At 42.2% G+C, this 25,542-nt stretch overlaps 2 protein-coding genes across 2 annotated transcripts; one reads left to right on the top strand and one right to left on the bottom strand.

The window, feature by feature from the left end:
- The first annotated feature begins 2,532 nt into the window (after window positions 1–2,532).
- On the top strand, window positions 2,533–8,983 carry LOC119269017 (28 kDa heat- and acid-stable phosphoprotein-like). The gene is made up of 8 exons (XM_037550760.1): window positions 2,533–2,748; window positions 3,541–3,578; window positions 3,867–3,947; window positions 4,033–4,116; window positions 4,383–4,417; window positions 4,972–5,057; window positions 5,362–5,427; window positions 8,699–8,983. Exons 1-8 carry the CDS (start codon window positions 2,682–2,684, stop codon window positions 8,731–8,733), a joined length of 492 nt encoding a protein of 163 aa, XP_037406657.1. The 5' UTR covers window positions 2,533–2,681; the 3' UTR covers window positions 8,734–8,983.
- Window positions 8,984–10,463: 1,480 nt separating this feature from the next.
- On the bottom strand, window positions 10,464–24,983 carry LOC119269016 (50S ribosomal subunit assembly factor BipA-like). Its single transcript, XM_037550759.1, has 19 exons — window positions 24,570–24,983; window positions 24,001–24,075; window positions 23,763–23,913; window positions 23,087–23,155; window positions 22,832–23,004; window positions 20,432–20,569; window positions 20,180–20,305; window positions 19,974–20,072; window positions 18,762–18,885; window positions 18,560–18,623; window positions 18,291–18,345; window positions 18,080–18,204; window positions 17,725–17,798; window positions 16,728–16,777; window positions 16,417–16,503; window positions 16,288–16,338; window positions 16,133–16,216; window positions 15,776–15,826; window positions 10,464–10,970 (listed from the first exon to the last, which is right to left on the bottom strand). Exons 1-19 carry the CDS (start codon window positions 24,909–24,911, stop codon window positions 10,887–10,889), a joined length of 2,022 nt encoding a protein of 673 aa, XP_037406656.1. The 5' UTR covers window positions 24,912–24,983; the 3' UTR covers window positions 10,464–10,886.
- Window positions 24,984–25,542: the final 559 nt, after the last annotated feature.

Below are 25,542 nucleotides of genomic sequence, written 5' to 3'. Positions count from 1 at the left end.
CCATTCCAACCACATAAATCTTGATCTTTAGCCTTCCCCAAGTTGCTTTCCACTCAAATTATCTTTCCACCAAATCATATCCTATGAGAGAGAGAGAGAGAGTTGAGTGTTGGGAAGACTATCATTTGAATCACAAGAGCAAGGAGTTCATCATCAACACACCATTTGTTACCTCTTGGAGAGTGGTGTCTCCTAGATTGGTTAGGTGTCACTTGGAAGCCTCCGTCAAGATTGTGGAGTTGAACCAAGGAGTTTGTAAGGGCAAGGAGATCGCCTACTTCGTGAAGATCTACCCTAGTGAGGCAAGTCCTTCGTGGGCGACGACCATGGTAGGATAGACAAGGTTGCTTCTTCGTGGACCCTTTGTGGGTGGAGCCCTCCGTGGACTCGCGCAACCGTTACCCTTCGTGGGTTGAAGTCTCCGTCAACGTGGATGTACGATAGCACCACCTATCGGAACCACGCCAAAAATCTCCGTGTCTACATTGCGTTTGCTCCCTCCAAACTCCTCCCTTTACCTTCATATGCAATTGTTTTACTTTCCGCTGCTATACTCTTAGAATTGCATGTGTAGGTTGATTGCTTGACTTGTGATAAGTTGCTAAAATCTGCCAAGAATTAAAATTAGGAAAAGGCTAGATTTTTATTTGGTCAAGTAGTCTAATCACCCCCTCTAGGCATACTTTCGATCCTATACATGGTCTCTCTCTCTCTCTCTCTTCATCCCAAGTGGTGGATTGTGGCCTTCAAGCTCATGGTTCTCCTCTTCCCGAGAAGAAGTTTACTAATCGTCCCATGAACGCACCATGGCTTCTCTGCACACAAACTTGACAAAGGGTCAGAGAGATTTTGTTTTGTTATGTGTGAGAAGGAAGGCCTTGGAGCGGTATATAAGAGGGTTAGGCCGTAGGATTTCACGAGATAAGGATGGTTGAAAAAGATTAAGAAACAAACTAAACGAAATCGATCAAATCTGCACCAAATCGTTGTGTTAGCACGAAAGACAACACACAGTATGAGAACGTGTGGTCTTACCAGCACTCGTACTTCGCGCTTTGCATGCGTTCGAGACTCCCAGAGCGAATGTCGACCAATATAGCTTGTACCCTGGGTCGCACTCCCCTTCGGCATGTGAAAAACAAAAACGTTTTTTTACAGAGGCTTTGAACCCAACGAATGCCAGCCTATGGTCGGAGCTAGATCCAGCAGATCCCTTGGTAGGGTATCTTAGCCAGGTGATTTGGGTTGGATGGTAACAGGAAGTAAGGTTTTAACCAGGTTCAGGCTCTCACGATGGAGATTATACCTACTCCTACCCGTGTATATTGCGATTGGGGTGTGTACAAAGTATAGGTGAATACCAAGGGATTGTAATGTGTCTATCGACGAGCCCGACCCCCAACTTATATAGCATAGCGGCGGTTCTATGGTTATTGTTCCTAGTTGGCTATGTCGGTGGAGGTAGAGTCCTCCACGACCTCGGTATCTCTGGCTTATATATCAACTCTTCTGGAGTCTTCGTATAATCCTCCATGGGTCGCCTAATATGGCCCAAGATGTAACCGACCTATGGAACCTCAGCCTGGCCCACCAGACTAGGAATCTGACATGGTAAGAGGCCCTAGACCGAGACACCGCCACCCTTGAAAGTCATTGCTCACGTCGAACTAGGAGAGGGATCCTCTGACGTACGGTGCCCTGCCGTTGGGCCACTGACATGTGGGCCCGGGTCCACATGTCAGTGGGCCAACGACACGTCAGAGGAGCTGCGTCCGTCGAACTATTGCACGTACGTCATTTCATGGTGCCATCCCTATTACGATGCGAGATTCAGTGAGGCATGTTGCATTGTTGTTCCATCCGTAGACAATTTGATATGTAGTGTCGAACAAGGATAAGAGAAAATGTCATGGCAAGGCTCTTTCTGGTCACCCAAATAGCCCGCAAAGACCAAAACAAGAGAAAGACTTTGTTTTCGAAATTTATCTTCTAGGAAATAATTGTACTTGCAAACTAAATTGGTCACCCTCACGTCAATATAAACTGTCATGGAAAACGTTCAATCCGGCATGCCTAAAAATCCGCCATCGAACTTTTAAGGCTGGTCATAGTGGTAGTATCATAGTTAGTATCATGCATGTCAACTAGGCAATTTTGATGAGGTGTCATGTCATTAAATGAAAAAAGAGAGGGTGGAGTATCATATCATGATACCATATCATAATAAATGTTATACTACTTTGTGTCATGCATGACAATAAATAAAGTAATACATGATACTAATATATGATACTAATATATGATAGTACTATGCATTAGGGAGGTAGTATCATACACTATTATCAGTATATGATACTCGCCATTACAACCAGCCTAACATTTCCGACTTTTTAAGTATTTATTTCATTATTTCATTTCACAAACCTTTTTTTCCTCCCGTAGAGCGGTCGCACCCGGGTCCCACCCCAAAAGCCCCAACCCCCGAATTCCCCAATTGACCATTTCTGCACTGAATCTCATTCCCATCCCAGCCCACCACTGTAAAAAGGCGGCCGTGACAGTAGGGTTTCCCGATTCCCATCCAGCGTACAGACTAGGCGACCCCCGCTTCCCGTCCCCTCTCTCCTCCACACGCCTCGTCCCCTCTCTCCTCGTCCGCCGCCGCCGCCGCCGCCGCCGCCATGGGCAGGGGCAAGTTCAAGGGCAAGCCAACCGGCCGCCGCAACTTCTCCACCCCGGAGGAGATCGGTAACGACCTGAGCCCTCACCCCTCCTCGATTCCGTTCGGTCCCGTCGTAGTCAAATTCAGTGCCAGCTAGTGGGCTTTGTCTGCCGCCGTTGTCCAGGCGACTGCTTGATCTGATGTTGCGGCGAGGAGGCTTTTCTTCTTCTTCTTTCGCTTGGTTGCGGTGTTCCGGTAGGATAAGGGTAGCTCATGGTGACGTCAACATGCTTGGTTTTACTAGGAGGCATGGCTTAACATAAAACGATTTGCTTACAATGATGCTATGGGTTGTCGACGATGGGTTCTTCGTTGATCTATCCCGTGCGTCTTTAGTGTTAACGTTTTTGTTTGGTCTGGATCACTGGCGGAGGCCTCCAGTGGGCAAGCCTCTGGATGCTCATAGACTACACATTTTGCGTATTTCCTCCCTAAGGTTTAGATGCTTTCTCCATCACATGACTGGAGTACTGGACAACTTCATTTGCTTCTTCCCTTGATTTGTTAATGGAGTTTCCATTCATTTTCACTCTTATCAGAGCTTCACAGAAAAAGTTTATTTGTGAAGTTTAAACGCAGTGAGATATCAATAGCACCATGTATTTATCTAGTCTCAGACGAATACGCGTTTTCGAGGCATTATACAAGAGAGATGCTACATTTGAATTTGTTTGCGTACCTCTACAAAACATTTTTTGGGTGCCTTCGTATATATTTGTTTGCACCTCAGTGACTATTGAGTCATTTGTATTTGGCAATTTTACTTTTGCTATTCTTTCGTGTGTAGCTTTGACTTATATTTGATATTTTAAATGCAGCTTCTGGAACTTCAGGGCGTCCACGGTCGTTTAAGAAGGTTTGCACCTTCCGGAATTGAATTAATTTCATCAACATAATATTAGGTTACCTATGCCTTTGTTGTGCTTGTATTATAAACTTCTGATTCTAACATATAGCCACTGAGGTCCTATATTTGCTAATCTGATTGTGTAGTTTTTTTTTCCAATTGTTACAGCCGATTTCATAATCATTTGGGAAAAATACCAAGAGTTTTTGAGTGCATATAGATGAAGTGTTTACGTTTAATGCAAATGTGATCATGATATACTCCTTTCTGATCATCGATTTATATTTTTTAATATAGAATGTAGCTGAAGCAGAAGAGGAAGAGGAAGAAGTGGAAGAATCTGAAGACGAAGAATCCGAAGACGACGGTGAAGAGAAGGTTTTATGCACTTATCCATTTGGAAGTACATGTTCATGTGCATGATTCATTGTTTACCAATCTGATTCAGTTTATAATATTCCAGAAACATAAAGGAACTGAAGGTGTTATTCAAATCGAAAATCCAAACCTGGTGAAAGCAAAGAATATAAAAGCCAAAGAAGCTGATGTAAGTGTGTTACAACCAGAAGCATCTATGACTTTACTACTGGTGGCTAAATATCATAAAATAGCATGCCACACTGGTGATAGTATTAAGTTTCCTCGTCTTTTCCTCCATTGCCTTTTCTATGTTGTCATACAAATGGCGTTGCCCAGCTATTTTCAATCATGAAAAGTGAAGTGGAACTCTTTATGAGCTTTAAAATCTTCTTTCCATGTTGATACAAAATATTGCCATACATATCTCCAACTAACTAAGCTTGCACGTTTCAGCTTGGAAAGACAACTGAACTCTCGAGGCGTGAGAGGTACTTGTCTTATATCAGCTTGTGCTATTTTCCTATTTGTGAAATGCGATGGTTATTCCATGTTTTCTGTCTTACACTCTGTTTGTGTACCATATCTCGCTGCAAATGCTCGTGCACTGCTTCTGTGTCTACCTTGAGAAATGGAGGAACATGAACTTGTAGCCTCTGGGCAAGTGGGCATGCAAAAAAAAAAACTAATATAATGAATCAGTAGATAAACAAAACCTATGTGGTGGTACATATTAGTGGTCAGCATATTACCTTCTATATTACGTCATTCCCACTGGTTTGCAGGTTCTCATGAGTCTGTAGGTAGCACATCTCAGATTCGTTCTAGTCTCTAGTCACTATGTTGGTACTCACCTTTATGTAGAGATGGTCTTCATGGTAAACAGTTCTGTGTAAAACTGTAAGGGAGAGAGTGTGTGTGTGAGTGGAAAGAACACAACACCTATTATGTCGAAGTTCGTACCATTGTGATCTGCCCCATTGCATTGTTATAAAAAATCGTTTCATCAACTCTGCTGACACACTGCTATCATGTTTATTTTTAGAGAGGAGATCGAGAAACAAAAATCTCATGAGCGCTATATGAAGCTTCAGGAGCAAGGCAAAACAGAACAGGCGAAGAAAGATTTGGGTGAGATTTTTTCCATGTTGTGCTTACCTCTTATCTTCTCTTGGTGTCTCTTGGCCATGGTTATATATGTACTCTTCACATGGACTGCTACAAGATTGGACTCACACAGAAACATACACCACAATAAGGAGAGTAGCGTTTTGTGAATGAACTGAGTGAATAGAGTATTGATATCAGCAGCAGTGAACTCACAGCTACTGCCCAATCATATATAATCATCAACTTTTTAAAGCCCTGCATACATTCAATATTGAAGCATTCGTGGAAGTTGCAGATTGCCATAACTATTGTCTTGCAAATGCAGAACGTCTTGCTTTAATAAGGCAGCAAAGAGCAGATGCTGCAAAGAAACGCGAAGAGGAGAAAGCTGGTATGCCCCTTGATATTTGTCTATTGTTCATGTTAAGTTCAGCATCGTTGCCCTACATATCGTATTCACATATAGTCTTTGACCTCTACCTGTCTCATCAGTTTCTCATGCTGAAGTATTTGTTCCTTTGATATTTTTTGCTAAAAGGCATTTTAACACCTTTGAATAGTTCCAACTTCTTTATCTATAACAGGGTCTGCAATTTGGGATTTGTGACGGAATAGGAGTTGTGAATGGGTACTTAGTTCTGTATGGTTCACAAGGATTACGAGTCGACGAGTCGTTCTGAGGTTGAGACTCATAGACTAATCGGACTAGTCTTAGACTAGTGCTGGACTAGTCGACATAGTACTGTAGTACTCAACTACTAATACCTAGTAGCAGTATGGAGTAGTATGTAGTAAACTGTACAGCACATTACAGGCCAGCAGTGCTAGCCAACACTAGTCAGGCCCAGCCCAGCCTAGCGCCACACAGCATGCCCCCACCAGCTGGCCCATTTGGGCCCAATTGGCTAGCCTATACTTAACTCACGTCCCAGCCACTGGAACCCTAAGATCCCAATCGATCCCAACTCAGCCGCCAGTGCCAACACGCACGGGAGTACGTGCGCGTGCCCCGCGCCTCCGGCCGCTTCCGCCGGCGAGCTCGCCGACCACCGCCGTGCCTCCTCCCTCTCCTCTCTCTCTCACTCTCTCTCTCTTCCTTCTCTCTCGTCTCAGGGCCGCGCTCGCCTACGGGTCATGGCCACGGCCGCCGCCCGAGCACGAGCTCCAGCCGGCCGCCGCGCCTGGCTGCGACATCCGCCGTCCCGGCGATGAGTGGCGGCGGCCTCTTCCAGCAAGCTCATTTATACCTCCAAAATTTTGAGTCGCTCGACTCGATTTGGTCGACTAGCCCAGACTAGTCGTCGAATAGTCCATCCACGGCTCGACTCGGTCTGCTAGTCTACACGAGAAATGCAGTCGACACTCACTTTGCAACTAGTCTAGACTAGTCGTTTGACTCGTAATCGTTGATGGTTCAGAGGGAGGGAGGGAGCTGCACTTTTGAAAAGTAGCATGGCATGCCATGATGGACAGAAAGCACACGGGAGGAAGCTGAAGCGTCTGGTCACCATGTAATTTTTGCATTTATTACCCTGACATTTTTTGCAGTCTCCATGACCAGACCATTCCACCCCTCTCCCCTTCGTCTTCCTCAAGGTAGCAGCAGTCCTATATGGCTCAATCGAGTGTGAAAATTAGACCATTAGAACCCAACAAATAACCCCCGAATCAAGATGATACTAAGAAGAAATCTGCACGCTAGAGCTGTCATAGACCACCGAAGAGGGAGTCGCCTATGAACAACCGTCAATCACACCTCCCTTTCCAATAGTGATTCGCCTAGAACCTACTGTCATTACTCCTATCAATGCACACATGAGTATCAGAGAGGGAGAGGCTAGCGCCATGATGCTCTGTTCGCATGCTGCCGTTGTCGCACTTAAGTCGCCGCTGCTATTTTGCACCAGATGTAGAGAGGGATTTGGGCCCTAGGATTCCATGAAGTGGAATTTTGGAAGCTAGGGATTTGGCGATTGTGGTTTTTGGAGGTGGTGACGAAATTGGGAGCCTTTCGACAGGAATTGCATACATTTTTTTTCTCTGCAAATTAGCTAGGCCTGGAAGAGGTGTTGGTTTCCTCACACATGTGGTGTATGTGCACTTGGCAGCATGCCATTGTGGACGAGATTCTCTGACTTGCCTCACTACGGAGTATGGACTAAATTGACCTTGAAAGCCAAGTTTAGGGGGTCACTTTTCTGCACTTTTTATCTTCACATGGACTAAACTGTACAGTGGCATTACATCGTATTAGAATGCTTAATAATCTGGCTAGGTCATGAGCCACACACTTGTCTACCCAGTTCTTTTTTTAGGAGAAATCGCGTGTTCATTACAGTGTAAACACAACATACATGCAGCACTCAGTAGAAGGGGCCAGAAACACAGCAGAAAGGCCCCCAAGAAAAACAAGTAAAGCCTGGGGGGGCAAAATGCAAAAAACGCCAACACTCCACGCAGATCCGTACCGCTGTTGGAGTGCCGTCGAGGAAGCGGACGAGTCGCCATCCAACCCTGAACCGGAGAGACTCCATTGCAGTCGAAGCCGCTTTGTGAGCCAAAGAAGTGGTCGGCCGGGGATCCTTCCCATGCTTGCCGGTCCTCGGCTCCGTCGTCTCCGTCCGACCACAACGAAGGAGACCACCGAAGCCGCATGCCGCAGACCACAAACCCGAGACCAAGCCCCGTCTTACCGCACGGGCCAACACTGTGTGTCGGCCATATCTCCTGTACACATCTCTCCCATCTTCGCTGACGGTGCCGAAGTAGACAACACCTAGGCAAACGATGCCCGCCACCGCGCACGCCGGCAAGGTAGAACCAAACCTCACCGCCCAAACAAAGCGGCAGGAATCTACCCCAAAGGCTCCTCTTCCATCCTGTAGGACATCGGCAAGGGGGACGGAGCCTCGGAAGAAACGAATGTTGATGAGACACCGCCGTCACTAGAGCGTTGCTCCACCAAATCCTAAACCTAACCTATCTACACACTGAGAACGAAGCGCCGGGGTTCCCCTCCCCTCCCGCCGCCGGAGGGAAGAGGAACCGCCGGGCTCGCTGGCTTTCGACCGTGGAAACGAAGCCTTCTCCCTCTTCACCTCTCGCGGGAGCATGGGAAAGGGGAAAGGCGGCTTGTTCCGGGTTGTGTGCTTTTGAGCTGACTTTCCCGGCCCTTCCTTTCCCGTGTTATCTGCCCAGTTCTCAGGCCCATGCCAGACATCAATTTTTCCTAGGCATAGTGTAACACCAACCAAACTCTAAACGACTACCTGCCAAATAGTACTATGTGGCCTTCGCATAACATCTATTGAAAAGTAGTTAGAAATGGTAATAGACTAATAAATATAGGCGAATAGAATATTTTGGAGAGTCGTTTGGAGCACAGAGAGAAAAAGAAAGGGAATCTTTTGGGAGGCTCTCCATATGTACTACATCCTCCGTCCGGAATTGAGCGGCGGGAATTAGCTGCCGCTCAAACGCAGACGTCTTTGAGCAGCAACTAATTCCGGATAAAGGGAATACTTTGCATTAACATCATTTTGTCTCTTATGCACAACAAAGTGTTCGTATTTTCATTAACCTAAAAATTTGTAAACAGTGTCACATTCTTTAGTTTGAGAATATTACGAGTTGTGCACTGAATCATATCCTGTTGTTTGCAGCTAAAGAACAGAGGAAGACCGAAGCGCGCAAATAACCGCGTAGGTTGTGGAGGCTGTGCTGTGTTGGCTGGACATTTATTTCTATGCATCTTAGTATATTTAAACCCTGGTCTCTATTGCATCATCTACATTTCCATAAAAACCGTGCATTGACAAGTGTAAAGTAGTCCTGTCGGTGTGGCTTGCTGTAAACTTGAGCTTGGCAGGGTACACATTTAGTGAGATCAGCTTATGTGAGATTTGCTTTCACTCAAATTGGTATGGAAAATAACTGTTGAAATTTGATGTTGCGGGCTTTCGTTGTGTGAATGATGGAGAAGAGCGAGCGCATGTATGCCATCAATCAAATACACAATACTTATTTTTGAGGGCAGAAGAGCGCATGTGTGCCATCAATCAAATACACAATACTTTTTTAGGGCAAATACACAATACCTTGGTGTGATGGAATAACTGAATAGATGTGGTGATTAGGGCATGTACAATGGTGCTATCTTACGAGTGTTAGAAAATAAATAAATGCTGAGATTGAGGAGAGCGAAATCATAAGAATAGTCTTGTCTTCTCTTATTTAAGAGATGGTTTCTGAGCATAATTTATCTCTTCATATTTAAAAAAAATAGCTAGTTATTAAAAACAAAACTAAAATATAACACATTGTAGATATTTTTTTGTCATCTCTAAATATAACACATTGTATGACTTGAGAAGTTTCAGCTCTGATTTAGTCTCCCAACAGACTTATTTCTCCATGCATAATATTTTTCTTCTTCTCATTTTTGACCCAAATACAACAAAAAGGAGACCCATTTTGATTTATGTATTTATATGTTTTGATACGCCACATGACAATATATATTGACGACAATTCATAACCACACACTACACGTGTGTATTTGTTTCCAGAAAATTTGGAGGTATACAAAATAATATTTTTGAAAAAAGTAGTGTTCGCTGGAGTATATATATTTGTGAATCTGTCCTCCAAATCTTAGTTTCAGCATGGAGTATGACATTTTGAAGCTCCTATTTTCTTAAAAATAAAAATAAAAATAAAAATAAAAACCGAATTTTCAAGAATTCTGAAAAAAATCAACGTGTGTAAAATTTTCATGCAATACTTATGAGGTAACGAAAAATAACAAAATCATTAAACTTCACGTGTGTTTTCTTCTATAGCTCACATGTATCTCATCGTAAGCTTTACAAACATGTAGAGTACATCTATATGTACATGTGGATTGTTTTCAATTTTTTTGAAACTTGAAAATTTGATTTTCAATTTTTCTTCAGAACTCCAAACGAATTTCTTATACATCTCCGCCTACTACCCTTGCTCTGTTTTTCAATTTTTTAAAAACTTGACATGTTGATTTTTGGTTCTTCTTCAGAACTCCAAACAAATTTCTTGTACATCTCCGCCTAATACTACCCTTGCTCGGCGGGCTATTGTGCAGGAAACGCCCCTAGTACTCCAATAAAATTACTCCCTTCATTCTCTTATACAAGGTTACTTCATATTTCTTTAGTCTAACTTTGACCATTAATTTTACCAACAAAAAGTTAGTTATATGCCACATAAAGTATGTCATTAGATGCACATTTGAAATAACTTTCCAATGATACAGTTCTCATGACATATAATCCATATTTTGTTGACCAAAATTACAAGTGAAAGTTTGACACAAAAAAGGAATGGAGGGAGTAGCAAAAATGAAACATCATAATCCATTGTAATGACAAACATTGTAACAACATTGTCATATTGAATGCTATAGTTAGCGTGAGACTTTATTTGCTTTAATTTCTCACAAGACGTTTCCAAATGTGTCAACAAAAGCAGCCAATTCAACCAGAGTACCTCAGTTTGTTTTTCTCGAACTGCCGAAAGAGTACCATACCCTTCGAGGGTAATATTTCTGTGTTCCCAAAATTCACTATTAAAGAAAAGCTATAATGCTATACCTTCACGAGGTAATTCTAACTTAAACCCACTCTGTTTTGTTACAACAGCAGCTCAACCTTGGGCTTATTCATCGCTAGTGTCCTACGAAACAATCCTCCCACTGCTGTGTGTAGAAACTGGATGGGCCTTGTATGCAAAAAACGGACATGCCTTTTGGAGGATAGCGCAATACTAGTAGTGGCTTTAGCAGTACTAGATAGATGTGACTGGAAGTTTCGAACTTCACTGCATGATTTTGTTTTTCATCATCTTGCGTTTGTTGGCGTCCAGGTATTTCTTCCGAAGCCGTATGACCTTGGGAGTAACCTGATCAGGTTCAAATGCCAACAACTCAATATAAAGCAGCATAATATAAGAACTTGCTTCCAAGATGAAACTGGAATAATAATATGCACAAATGGAAAACCAGCTAGACAATAACTCATTTTCTTTGAGACAGATGGGTATATTGTTATCCCAACTAAAACCATATTTTCTGTTTGGATTAATCAGCACCCCAACACATTAGCAGAATTATTTTGGATTTCAATGCCCCCACACTGACACGCCAATATTGTATAGTATACAAACTATTTTCTTACATTTTTTAGGTACACAAAGTATAGTTCCCTGATTCAATAGAAAGTTACTTTTAAAACATGCTCCCAGCCTACTTTGTAAGTAGGTACAGATTTTTAGGTTGTCAATTTGACTAACAAAACATATGTAATATGCCAACAACAACAAAGCTTTTAGTCACAAAGAAGTTGTGCTAGGCTAGAGATGAAACCCATAAGGTCTCCCACGCACCCCTATCCTTCAGATCTCTTTACGGACTGCTCCCAAGTCAAGCATGGTCTACCCCTACCTCTCTTGACATTATCAGCACGCTTTAGCCGTCCGCTATGCACGGGAGCTTCTAGAGGTCTGCGCTAAATATGCCCATATCATCTCAAACGATGTTCGACAAGCTTCTCATCAATCGGTGCTACCCCAAATTTTGTATATCTCATTCCGGACTCAGTCCTTCCTCGTGTGACCACACATCCATCTCAACATGCGCATCTCCACCACATTTAACTGTTGGACAAGTTGTCCTTTAGTCGGCCAACACTCAGCATCATACAACATTGCGGGTCGAATCGCCGTCCTATAGAACTTGCCTTTTAGCTTTTGTGGCACTCCCTTGTCACAAAGAATGCAAGAAGCTTGGCGCCACTTCATTCATCCGGCTTTGATTCGATGGTTCACATCTTCATCAATATCTTCATCCTTCTGCAGCATTGACCCTAAATATTGAAAGGTGTCCTTTTGAGGCACCACCTGCCCATCAAGGCTAACCTCCTCCTCCTACCTAGTAGTACTAAAACTGCACTTCATGTACTCGGTTTTAGTTTTACTAAGTCTAAAACCTTTCGATTCCAAGGTTTGTCTCGACAGTTCTAACTTCCTATCGACCCCGTCCGAATATCATCGACTAGCACCATATATCACCCGCAAAGAGCGTACACCATGTGATATCTCCTTGTATATCCCTTGGGAGTTGGGACTTCATATGTTACATACAAAACATATATAATATGCCATAAAAAGTATATATATGTAAAACTTCATTGGACGGCGAATCTACAACAACAAAGCCTTTAAGAGTTTTATAGTCCCAAACAAGTTCGGGTAGGATAGAGTTGAAACCCATAAGATCTCGAAACCTAGTCATGGTTCTGGCACGTGGATAGCTAACTTCCACATATCACTGTCCACGGCTAGTTCTTTGGTGATATTCCAGTCCTTCAAGTCTCTCTTTACGGACCTCTCTTAACATGTCAAGTTTGTTCTACCCTGACATCTCTTAACTTTATCATAACGCTTTATCCTTCCGCCTATGCATCGGCGCTTCTAAAGGCCCACATTGTATATGCCCAAACCATGTCAAACGACGTTGAACAAGTTTCTCTTCAATTGGTGCTACCCCAACTTTATCTCGTATATCATCATTTCGGACCCGATCCTTTCTTGTGTGGCCGCATATCCATCTCAGCATGCACATCTCTGCTACATCTAACTATTGAATATGTCACCTTTTAGTTGGTCAACATTCTGCCATACAACATCACCGATACAATTGCCATCCTATAGAACTTGCCTTTTAGCTTTTGGGGCACTCTCTTGTCAAAGAGGACGCCAAAAGCTTGGCGCCATTTCATCCATCCGGCTTTTATTAGATGGCTCACATCTTCATCGATATCACCATCCTTTTGCAACATTGACCGCCCATCAAGGCTTAACCTGTTCCTCATGCCTCGTAGTACTAAAACTGCACCTATGTACTCAGTTTTAGTTCTACTAAGCCTAAAACTTTCGATTCTTTATATTAACCCCGTCTGACTATCGCCGACTAACACCACATCACCCGCAAAGAGCATACACCATGCGATATCTCCTTGTATACCCCTTATGACATCACTCATCACCAAAGCAAAATGATAAGGGCTCAAGCTGACCCTTGGCGCAATCCTATTTTAATTGGAAAGTCATCAGTGTCGCAGCATTATCATACATTTCCTTGATGAGGGTAATGTGCTTTGTTGGGACTTTGTGTTTCTATGAGGCCAATCACATGACAGTCTACGGTATCTTATCGCAGGCCTTTTCCAAGTCAATGAACACCATACGAAGGTCCTTCCTGTCCATAAGTTGTCGTACCAAGAAAATAGCCTCCATGGTTGACCTCCAAGACATGAAACCAAACAGATTTTTGGTCACACTTTATTGTATGGCTCATCTGCTTAATTCCATGGTAATCAATGCAACTTTGAACATCCCTCTTATTTTTGAAGATTGGTACTAGTATAACTTGCCTTCATTCTTCACACATCTTCTTTGACTGAAAAATGAGGTTGAAAATAAGGGTTCATCTTTTTTAAAGCCTCCCTAACCTCAAGACTCTACTCATGTATTCATCAAACAAAACGTTTGTTGATATCATCAAAGGAGTCCAACTCAATGGCAGAGCTCTAATTCTAACAATTGGACAGATTGTCGAAGTACTCTTGCCATCTACTCCCCTCCGGCTTTAAATACAAGGCCACTATAAGGAAATACAATTTGCATCTATACAATGCCAATATCTCTTCCCGAGATGAATTGATAAGATTTTTGCCTCGTCCGATGGTGCTTATTAATGCAAACGTTGCATGCAGCCATAGAGGAGGCGCCACATACAACATGTTTAGTTAGTCCGAAACACGAAAGGTTTTCACACAATTAATCGTGCTATTTATTAATTGGCTTTTTTTTGGTACCTGAAAAATGGGATAGTGGCCTTGTATACAAAACACAAAGGGATTTGACTTGGTTGACATGACTCAGTACTCTCACGGATCCTGGCCATCCTATAGATGTCCCTTTCCCCTTCCCTCGTGTTTAAAAGTTGGTAGAGGTCCTCATACGCCCGACCCCTTGCTTCACTCACGCCGGTAGAGGTCCTTCTGGACATCATCGTTCCACCACTAGGTATCTTTAGCTTCGCTTTTACTTCCCCTGCTCACCCCAAATTTTCTGAAGCCACCTTCTGAACGCAACTCACCATCTTCATCTACATATTGTTTGCATCACCTCCTTCCTCCCAAGAGCCCTCCTTAATAACCCTTTCCTTGAAAGCCCAATTGCCTCCCCCAGAGCTTCCACCACCTTGTTCTAGCGATTTTGACGCGCTTATCCTGCTAGACGTGTATCCGAAAGTGGAAGTCAGCCACCACAAGCTTATGTTGAGGGACAACACTCTCTCCAGGTATCACCTTACAATCTAGGCAAGCACGTCTGTCTTCTCTTCTCGGGAGGACGAAATCAATCTGGCTAGAGTGTTGACCAGTACTAAAAATCGCTGGATGGGATTCTCTCTTTTCATAGAGGGTGTTAGCTACGATCATGTCAAAGACTAAAGCAAAGCTTAAGACATCCTCTCCTTTTTCATTCCTGTTGCCATACCAAAAACCCCATGCACCCCTTCATAACCTGTGTTAGACACGTGGCCATTGAGGTCTCCTCCTATGAAGAGCGTTTTGCCAATAGGTACACTCCTAACCATGTCCTTCAGGCCTTCCCACGTGCTCTCATTTTGGCCTACTTGTGGGGCATACTTGCTGATAATACTAAGAACTAAGTTCCCAATGACGAGCTTGATCGGGATGATCCGGTCCCCTTGCCTCTTGACGTCTACCACACTATACTTTGTTAATCAAGATGCCTACTCCATTTAGTTGTCCCCGTGTACCACAACTTGAAGCCGATATCCTCCACCTCCTTCGCCTTTTGTCTCTTTCATTGGGTTTCTTGGATACATAGGATATCAACACCATTCGGTTTCTTGGATACATAGGATATCAACACCATTTGGTTTCTTGGACACATAGGATATCAACACCATTTGGTTTCTAGGACACAAAGGATATCAACGTCTGCCCTCACCGCTGCATCAACTAACTCCCGTAACTTATTCGTCAAGGACCCTACATTCCAACTACCTAAGCGAATTCTATTTGGCTCAGCTAGCTTCCTTACCCTTCGCACTCGTCGAGTCAACTGCGAAGATCCCTGCTCACTTTTCACTACACCCAAGCGTCGATGTAGAGCACCACTAAGGATGTCACGAGCCGATCCTTCCTCACTTATCACCGTATCCAGATCAAGATAGAGCTATGTTGACCATGAATCTGAAGATAAATCTTTTACAGCATACAACCCATGTTTCGCTAGTGAAATTGAAGATTTATAAACCCAAGCCCGACTTATAAACCTGGATAGAAGCAGTAATACCAAACTGCATGGCAAAAGATTATGGCTTACTCTTATCTGGAAGAAATAACATTGCATACCGATCTTTATTTGATTTTAGACTCTAGAGTTTATTTTAAAGTATCGACATTTTATTTTGACATAAGTTATATGTAATCATTAAAAATCAAATATAACCAACTAAGTATCCATTTTTCTAACTTCAATGAAACAGGAATTGGAACAATGCTTCAGAGTCTAGAAGAATCAATTGTTTATCACCATTTACCACACTCGATCCTCAGAGTGAAAATTTTGCTCTATTAAATGTTTGAAGAACTTAAGAAAAAAAAACTTGCCTCAATAAGCTCATCTACAGCAACATATCCAATTGCCTCTTCCAAAGTCATCTGCATGGTTCAACAGCTTCCATTAAGATTATGCAATAGCTAAGAGTCACTGTGTTTGGTTAAATGAGCCCAAAAGAAGGAATGCTACATTTCTTCATCAAAATAATGCACATATCTAAAGCTATCCGTCCTCAACTCCAAAAACAAAGAAAAGTGTGGCCATGATGTTCTAGGTCCACAACGGGGCCTTGATGGTTGTCAATTAGGTCTTGTAGTATGTTGTGTCTATATCCCACACACACACACACACGCACACACAAAGTGCAGATATCTCATGATGTCTTGATACATGAGCAAAGGACATACCAAGCGAGGTGGAGACAGGCGGATATTTTCATCCTTTCCAGGAGCTCGGATGTTTGTAAGTTCTTTAGTTCTCACAGGATTGATCTGCCCAACAACATTATTTTCATGTATTAGCGGACAGGAACTGATTCATGCTAAGTAAATAATCAACTTACCTCAAGATCACTATCACGTGAATGCTCGCCAACTATCATGCCTTCATATGTCTTTCAACAAGGAAGAAAGAGAGTTAAGGTAATCTCCTGCACCTAGAAGGTACTATAACAAAATGAAGTGATAGCTACCTCCATCCCAGGAGAGACAAAAAGAGTACCACGAGCTTCTAAACTCATGAGTGCATGTGAAGTGATAAATCCTCTGCCAACAGATACCTATATATGAACATGGAGAAAAATTAAGCTCCACTTGTAGAGTTCAGAAGCACATAGGTATTGTTCAAAAGTACTGATTCTATTTACTTAAGTTATGCTTGCTTCTTTGCTCAAATGAATATCAGTATTAATACCTTATTGCAGTGTAAAATATAATTTAAAAGATAAGCAAATAAGAGTAACATAAGAATATAAGATTATGAAGGTGCTGAAATTTGATTTACCAGAACTCCTTTTCTAACAGTGCCTAGTGGACCTCTGTATTTAGCATATGCTGCATTCATAGGGAAACCATCGGTCAGATAACAATGAAGTCTTAGTTACATGTATTTAGCATATGCTGCATTCATTGGGAAATCATACGTCAAGAATTCTTGAAATCTAGTTAGGCATGCAACGCAAATAAACTGCTGCATTTTGATGCAGTAGCGCACTAATTTTCTTGTGTCATAGCATAAATTTTATTTTCATGGTCTGTGGCAACCGTGTGCACATGCATAGCCTGAAAACTGGAGGATCGTTGACATCTACCTAAGGTAAACAGCACAAGGTGGTAATAATACTTTCAGAACGGGCTGTGATCCTTTGACTTATGCAACAAACAACAACAACAACAACAACAAAGCCTTTAGTCCCAAACAAGTTGGGGTAGGCTAGAGGTGAAACCCATAAGATCTCGCAACCAACTCATGGCTCTCGCACATGGATAGCAAGCTTCCACGCACCCCTGTCCATAGCTAGCTCTTTGGTGATACTCCATCCTTCAGGTCTCTCTTAACGGACTCCTCCCATGTCAAATTCGGTCTACCCCGCCCTCTCTTGACATTCTCCGCACGCTTTAGCCGTCCACTATGCACCGGAGCTTCTGGAGGCCTGCGCTGAATATGCCCAAACCATCTCAGACGATGTTGGACAAGCTTCTCTTCAATTGGTGCTACCCCAACTCTATCTCGTATATCATCATTCCGGACTCGATCCTTTGACTTATGCAGTTGAAAGAAAATCGAAGACTAACAGCACTAACAGCAAAGTCTGCACAGATCACTACATAATTTGCCTCTAAACTGGGAAGACGAGAATTCTGGTTTTGACCATTGTCTATGCACTTCAAGTCTATGAATTCATGACATGACTATGTGGCCTGCTATTCACCTAAAAACAACATGTGTGAGTTACAGACTGCAACCGTTATGTAGCACCGAATTATAAATAGCATCATACCCTGGAAAGCACGATGCATAAATCCAGTTCCACGTGTAAAGCTGTTGAAAACTCCTTTAACACCCACCAAACCCCTGCATCCATAATAGCTCATTTCATATTATCTGAACCAAAACCATAAATGCATATTACATCAAGTCAAAGGAATCGGTAGATTCCAAAATTAGGTTCATTTGATTTTACAGTAAATTCTACTGGGGGCATATCCATGAGGTAAACAGGCAATATACAAATACGAAAACGAACATAATTGGCTAAAATTATAGAAGTAAAAGGTGAAATATAACTATATTAAGGTACAAATGGCTAACAAGTGATGCAACTAGTAATCAGCAGAACAGAGACCACTACTGACCTAGATGGACAGGTCATGAAGACCCGAGTTCTTCCAGTTGTCCCAGGAACAGGGCCCATGTCCAACAATTCCCCCTTCCTGTTGTTAAGGGTTTCCAACACAAATCCGATATGCTCCTCGTCCACCTACAATATCCAATTCATAAATTGAAAATATAAGATTAAAACATGTGAAGATAAAGAAGCTCAAACATAGCTTTCCTGATTGCTACCTCGACAGTAACTTCTTCAATAGGCTCTAGCCTTTCCCCACGCTCTGTTTTATACCTAATTTCCATAAAGAAACTGGTCAAGCTCATAGTGGACAAAGTGCAGTCAAATTGCTCAAAGAGATACACGTATTAGAAAGGAAGGAGTGAATATGATTGATAAAAGAGACAAATATGAATGTCTAGCTAAAGAATTGAGACGGTTAGCTTGCCACAAAAAGTGTTTGCATGCAAATGAGACATAATAATGTTTGTGATTGATTGGAACTCACATCACTCTTGGGGGTGAAACTGAAAGCTCAAATCCTTCACGCCGCATGTTCTCAATTAAGATTCCTGTAAGTTAGACAGATCATCCTATGATGTTGATGACTAAATTTCTCATTATATCACAAAAAATTGGCATGAGGCACTTTTAAATGAGTTGAATAAAATTTCAGCTAGAATATGAGGGACTTCATCAAAGTTTCAGACCTAACTGAAGCTCTCCCCTTCCTTGAACTTCATAAGATTCTGACAATGGTCCAGGAAGAACATTAATTGCCAAGTTTGTTTCAGCCTCTGCCATCAAACGGTTCCCAATTTTCGCTCCAGTTACCTGCAAAATTTTAAAATCAAGCCAAGTCGGCCAAGTTCAGATTTTGCAAATTATACACTAAAATATCACCCAACAAATTGACAGATTATGCTCCAACGAGTTCATTTTAGTTGGCACCAGCAACATGTCAAGTTAATCTATAGAAGCGCTATTGGATCTTATGTCATTTAAGCAATGACAAGTCCTCATAAAATTCCACATATGATGATGTAAAATGGCATAATCAGAATTCATAAATACGTTGGTGTAAGTTTGTTATGTCAAACATTAGAAAATGCCAAAGGAACTTCACAATTAATCTATCATGGTGCATACTGCAAAAAAAAAACTTATATTGCATAGGATAGTAGGAGGCTAGCACCATACCTTGGATTTAGCCCCCCATATATTTAATGATAGTAGGAGACTAGCTCCTTACTCTCACCTACCAATTTAGAAGCACATTCAGAAGCTAACTGACAATAGATTTGGGAAAATTTGATGATTCGAGAACAAATTTGTCATCCATCATATACTGGAGGTCAGCCTTTTCCATCTACTCATGATTTGTAATTGAGCAATGGGTTGTCAACTACATCAAGTTATAAAGTTACAACCTGGCCAAATGCTATGCTTCTATTTTCCCCCAAAAATCAAAGGTCAAACAGAGAATATTTTTAGTGTAAATACACCAAACAAATCAAATCCAACCTGAAATATAAAGATATATTTTCAAAACCTGCATATGAAATCTACCTACTGAACAAAATAGTTGTGTAATGTGTAGAGTACACTATCATTGTTCCACGACAATTAACACCTATTAAGGGATTTCTGAACTCTATATGAAATTGTAAGACAACAGTTAAACATACATGAACAGGCACGATAAATTTCACAGCATCATTTATCATGTCTTGAAATTTATAATTGTTCTGCATGTGGCATACAAAATAAGAACTGGTTGCCAAGCACTCCTGTTCTGACATGTGTAGACACCTTTTTTGTTCCACTTAGTCAAATAGGAGTCGCTCAGGTTTGCTCAGATGGAAAGAGGATCAAGATGGATCATTTACACCGAAAGTGGTGAACTGTTATTTGGTACTTACATGAGTGCCATCACGGCCAGCCAGTGGTGAATCATTCACACCGAAAGTCATAGAAATTGTGGGAGGGTCCAACTCAACTGCAGGCAGAGCAGTCAAAACCTACACACAATTACATTCACATATGAAAACAAAGAATTGCTGACAATTGAAAAGGAGAATACGTTCTGTACAGCAACAAGTAGCCAATCAAAACATGTTACCCCTACCTCCGGATTTGCCACGGTGTGTCCAATTGCTGGACCAGACAATCCAGCCATTGAGATTATATCACCAGCGCCTGCAGCCTCTATTACTGCCATGCTTGTGCCTTTCTTTTTCATAAGCTTGACAACCTAAATTTATTTTGTAACATACAAAGGTTGTTAAAGCTTTTAATAAACCCAATTGGCAAACACATATTGGATGGTAAAGAATAGGTTCGGCATCAAAGAGAAAAGGTGCAAGAAGTTCGGTCACACCTTTCCATCCTCAATCTTGTGAACCCCTTCATCCGTGATGCGCAGACCATGAACTTTGTCGCCAACACGGATAACTCCAGAGGTTACACGCCCAGTGAGTATTCTTCCTAGGTAAAAATCACGCTCCATCATGGAAACCTGTACAGGACCGTTACAAACTTATTTGAGTTTACATTTCAAAACACAGATGAATGCTAGATGGAGCATCATATTTAAACTCCTCTGTTTCGAAATAAGGGGGATCCACGCTCAAGGAGCATTATAGAAAAGTAATTGCTGTAAGGATATAAAGGAATTGTCTGTAGAACATAAAATGTGATATGTTGAAACAAGAAAAATCCATATGATGATTTATATTGTGGACATTCCTTACCAATGGCTAAGAAAAAAATGCAACTTGCTTGGAATAAAATATTTGACTACTTCTTTCAGACCAGTACATATGCAATTTCATTCAATTCTGACAGATAACTCGAAGAATTAAAAATATACTGTAATGGTTTAATTGTTAGCCATTTACAGATGTCTCAGAGTATGCAAGCAACAAGGATAGCTACAAGTTAGGACAGTGCTTGGTAGCTGGTATACACATCGGCAGTATAGTCAACTCACTTGGAATAAAATATTTGACTACTTCTTTCAGACCAGTACATATGCAATTTCATTCAATTCTATACTGTAATAGTTTAATTGTTTGCCATTTACAGATGTCTCAGAGTATGCAAGCAACAAGGATAGCTACAAGTTAGGACAGTGCTTGGTAGCTGGTATACACATCGGCAGTGTAGTGCTCTTCCAGACAGATGTTAGCCTGGCTCGAACTTACAGCATATTCCCATAGTGTTATGTGTAAGGAAATGGACTTTTAGTTATTCCAATGGACCAAACATATACATGTACTACACAACAGTAGAGTAGTAACTAATACCTACAGACCAACTAATATGCTCGGCTACCATACATCTAACATAATCAAATGTGATTTTAACATGGTTAATGTGGCAAACTTTTATATCAAAGAAAGATGAAACTGCATACATAACAGCTTGAGCCATGTTGTTATGATCATGGGACGACAAAGGTTCTTGCCAACTATCCATGAAATATGAACTGGGCCAAAGAAATCACAAGAAATGTAGACATCCAAAATATGACTCAGTGAAAGACTGAAAGTTGATGTCATACTGCAAAAGGTAGTGAAACAAATTGATACTCATTCCTCAATAACGAGGACTAAATTCATACACCACCTTAGGAGATGTACTAAGAGGGGGAAAAACTATCAACATGGAAGCATGGACAATAAGCTAAAAGCCCCATTTCAACCACTACTCAACATTCCATTATTAATGTTGAACCACCCAAGATTTTTTTGCTCGCTGAACAAAGCAAGGACCAAAGAGAAAAGGAATAAAGAAGTACATATCAAGCACCTTTCATATTGATGCCTTCAGCAAATTCATTCTTAAAAGCAAGAAACAATAGGGGATAATCCTCTTGCAATTTTTACTAAAAAGGTAGGTGAATGCGCGCAACAACATTATCATGGTTGCTGCAGCATGCGTGGATGCCTCATGATTGTACCTAAGCCATATCTAGGTTAGCTTACGAGGCTAACCTGCATCACCCCATACATAGCTGACTTGAGAATAAAATCAACATGTTTCAAGATTGTATCAGATGTGCTAGCAAAACACAATTAGCTTATCCATCATGGCTGGCCTTGCTTAACCAGGTGTATTGGATTGAACTGAGTGGAGACTGTATCCAGTTTGGATATTTTTCAAGATGTTATATAATTTGTCTTGGAGCTATTTTACTCCGGTCTAATTAAGATGCATAACCACTTTCCGAAATGGTACAGCTAAGACACATACTGAGCATCTTGCCATCTACAGGAGCTCAAATAAATAAATTCCATGAAAAGAATGCTGTACGAGTCATTAGTGGTGGACCAAGAACTATGGCTGCACCAAGTCGTGTGAAGCCAGAAGAAATAAAGTACTCCCTCCGATCCATATTATTTGTCGGTGTCGCTCAAACAGATGTATCTAACACTTAAATACGTCTAGATACATCCGTTTGAGCGACAAGTAATATGGATCGGAGGGAGTACAGACTTGGGGACACGTTGTTTTGCTTTGTAAGTAGAAGGTCAAACAATTGATAGTAGTTCTTCAAAGCTAACACTATACGTCGTATAAAACAATTAAGGTAGGAATCGTGTTGTAGTTGCTAATTCAAGTGGAACACTCTTATAGAAAGTAAATGCAGTCCACTTAATGACCACTCATTGTATCGTACACTTTACAAAGCATGGATTCAGGAATAACAAAGAAATATAAAATGCTTTCTCATCTCAAACAAATATCATGTTCTGATGTTGTTCGGTATACTAACCAACATTTGGAACGGAGCCTCAAGGTCAGCTTTTGGGGAACGAACATGTTGTACAATTGAATCAAGCAAAGGAGACATGTTTTTTTCACTATCAGGCGGACACTTAGTGAATTTCAAGGAAGCCCACCCTTCTTTAGCTGATGCATAAAGAACTGGGAAATCTAGCTGTTCTTCTGTAATATGTAAACAAAACAATGTCACTAAAAAAGAAAAGAAAGTTCTAAGGCAAACCAATTTGAATTGCTAGAAATGCACCTGTGGCACCCAGATTTGCAAAAAGATCGAAGACCAAGCTCTCAACTTCGTTGCAGGTTTCTTCAGAAACTGTTGGCGTAGAAGAGTTACAACAAATACAACGTACAAGGAACATATACGTGCCAAAAAATTAATGCACATGTATACCATCTGCAATTAGAATATTTTTTTTACCTTCCGGAGAAAATTTACTTTGCTAGCAGGATAAACAGGACTATAAGGAAACGCTAGATTCCTTAGTTGTAAGCAAATTTACCAGATCCGACTGTGCCCTTTGTAAGACAAAATTTGCTAGATTTCCAGTTATGTGGAGTTAACATAAGAAAAGTGATGGTTTAGTAGCCTCATTGTACAGTTAATTAATGACTACTGTACATATTTCTATAGTTTTCTTCCCTTACCTTCACTAAATTACCGCCACTCTAAGTTGACTTTGCATGCACCTAGTCTCTATTTATGCTTTGTCTGTATTATGGCAATTCACCTATGGACATGTTCATACGGTAACATCCTTGTTTAATGGAACAAACAAGTACAACTTAGTTGCTCAACAACCAAATGATTCTGCTCTGCGTAAAAAAATGGGTTGTTTTCGTTATTTTGTTCAAACTCAAACACTACACCCATGAGACGTGGATTACTGTTTAATGGGCGAAATTTCTGGTAATGAGCAGACCTGAAGGCCTATCAACCTTGTTGAGGAGGAGGATTGGGCGTAAACCATACTTCAAAGCCTTTGAAAGCACAAATTTGGTTTGTGCTAAAGGTCCCTCCCCAGCATCAACAACCAAGACCGCCCCTTCCACCATTCCAACAACTCGCTCAACCTATAAAAAGGCAATGGCCATCTCAAACACCACATCAAAATCATCATTTCAGTCTTATAAGTATACAATTATACCAAAAGTGCTTACTTCGCCACCAAAATCAGCGTGGCCAGGGGTATCGACCATGTTGAGCTCATTCTCCTTCCAAGAGACAGAAGTGACCTGAACATTTAACCAAAAGGAAACAAGAAATGTCACATACGTTGCCACATTATCTACATTGGAAAACGTTTGTCAACATCTTCCCTGTTACGACAATGCTTCATTAGGACATTAAAATGGGGCAGACTAGTGTTCTGCTACTTGCGGCCCTCATTGCAACACGCCTAAAGAGTATGTAGAACTGCCAGAGAGTTAATGAGTGGGTAACTGAGCACAGGCTCTGAGCTCTAGCCAGCCAGTTGTTGAACCAGACGTGGCATCCATCGGTCCATCCTCCCACTAATTCGAATTCATAGATAAATGCGCACAAGGTGTCGTGACAGAGGCCAACAAAATAGCAAACTGAGTATGCCCTTTGGACCAGATCTCAGTCCTGTGTCTGTGTTATGGCCCCTCCTCTGACGCGCGCAGTTTGCTCGACAAAATGCCGAGCAGAAATTCTCGCGCGCAGCCTAAGTAGCCACGCACTATCCATGCGACTGTGAGAGGGTTACCTTGGAGGATATGGTGATGCCGCGCTCACGCTCGAGGCTGATGTTGTCCATGGCGCGCTCGTGGGGGATGTCGGCGCCGCACTGCCGCAGGAGCCGGTCCATCAGCGTCGTCTTCCCGTGGTCAACGTGGGCAATCACCGCCACGTTGCGGATGCGAGCCGGGTCCGTAACGCCTCCCAGAGCGGAGGAAGGCGGGCTGGCCGCGGACGCGGCCGCGGAGGAGTAGAGGCGGTGGAGGAGCGAGGAGGCGAAGGGCGGCGGGGCCGAGGCCGGCGAGGGGAAGGCGGGGCGCGCCCGGCGCGCCGACGAGCGGAGGCCGCGGAGCAGAAGCGCTGCGGCCATGTCGTTCGTGGCGGCGGCGGGGGAAGGGTGGTGCGTGTGCGAGATTTTGCGCGGTCAGGTCGGATCGAAGCACGCGGCCGCGGAGGTAGACGCGGCCGGTCGAGGGTTTTGGTCGGGTCTGACGGGCTGACGGCCCGTGTGCGTGTGGTTCGTTGCACTGGCACGCCAATATCCTTTTTTTTAGTGGAACTTGCCGCTATTTATTCAAATCAAGTTTGGAACCTCGTTCGAAATTACATTCTAAAATAAAGTCTGGTGGTGAATCCACCCAAATACCACACCTCTCTTCTCCTACATCTACTTTAGCTAATTTATGCATGGCAATATTCCCAGAGCGCCGAACCCAAGCGACTTTGAACTCGGTGAATGTGTTGAGCATCTCTTTGATCTCCTTTATCCAAGGCCCTACTGCAGATAAATTCCGTGTTTGCTGGTTGAGCATTTGCACCAGCATGTTGCTGTTCAGTTCCATATGTAATCTCGTAGTCTGAATTGCGCTTGCTAACTGAACCGCACTCCTGCAGGCAAGAACCTCCACAGCTTCTGGATCGGCGTTGTGTGGGAAAAACTGGCAGGATGCACCCAGAAAAGCTCCATGATGATCCCTCAATACAGCCCCGCCACCGCCCTT

Source organism: Triticum dicoccoides, chromosome 3A, assembly GCF_002162155.2.
Source record: "Triticum dicoccoides isolate Atlit2015 ecotype Zavitan chromosome 3A, WEW_v2.0, whole genome shotgun sequence".
Classification (NCBI taxonomy): domain Eukaryota; kingdom Viridiplantae; phylum Streptophyta; class Magnoliopsida; order Poales; family Poaceae; genus Triticum; species Triticum dicoccoides.
The sequence above is the reverse complement of the archived record's forward strand: the minus strand, read 5'-3'. Positions and strand labels throughout refer to the sequence as shown.

Excerpts from the sequence above, each read along its gene's own strand:
- LOC119269017 (XM_037550760.1), top strand. The coding sequence starts at position 2,682 with ATGGGCAGGGGCAAGTTCAAGGGCAAGCCAACCGGCCGCCGCAACTTC. Across the intron at positions 3,948-4,032 it reads AAGACGACGGTGAAGAGAAG|AAACATAAAGGAACTGAAGG; the intron begins GTTTTATGCACT and ends ATAATATTCCAG. Across the intron at positions 4,418-4,971 it reads GAACTCTCGAGGCGTGAGAG|AGAGGAGATCGAGAAACAAA; the intron begins GTACTTGTCTTA and ends GTTTATTTTTAG.
- LOC119269016 (XM_037550759.1), bottom strand. The coding sequence starts at position 24,911 with ATGGCCGCAGCGCTTCTGCTCCGCGGCCTCCGCTCGTCGGCGCGCCGG. Across the intron at positions 23,005-23,086 it reads TGCAAATCTGGGTGCCACAG|AAGAACAGCTAGATTTCCCA; the intron begins GTGCATTTCTAG and ends TACATATTACAG. Across the intron at positions 18,624-18,761 it reads AAGGGGAGAGCTTCAGTTAG|GAATCTTAATTGAGAACATG; the intron begins GTCTGAAACTTT and ends TCTAACTTACAG.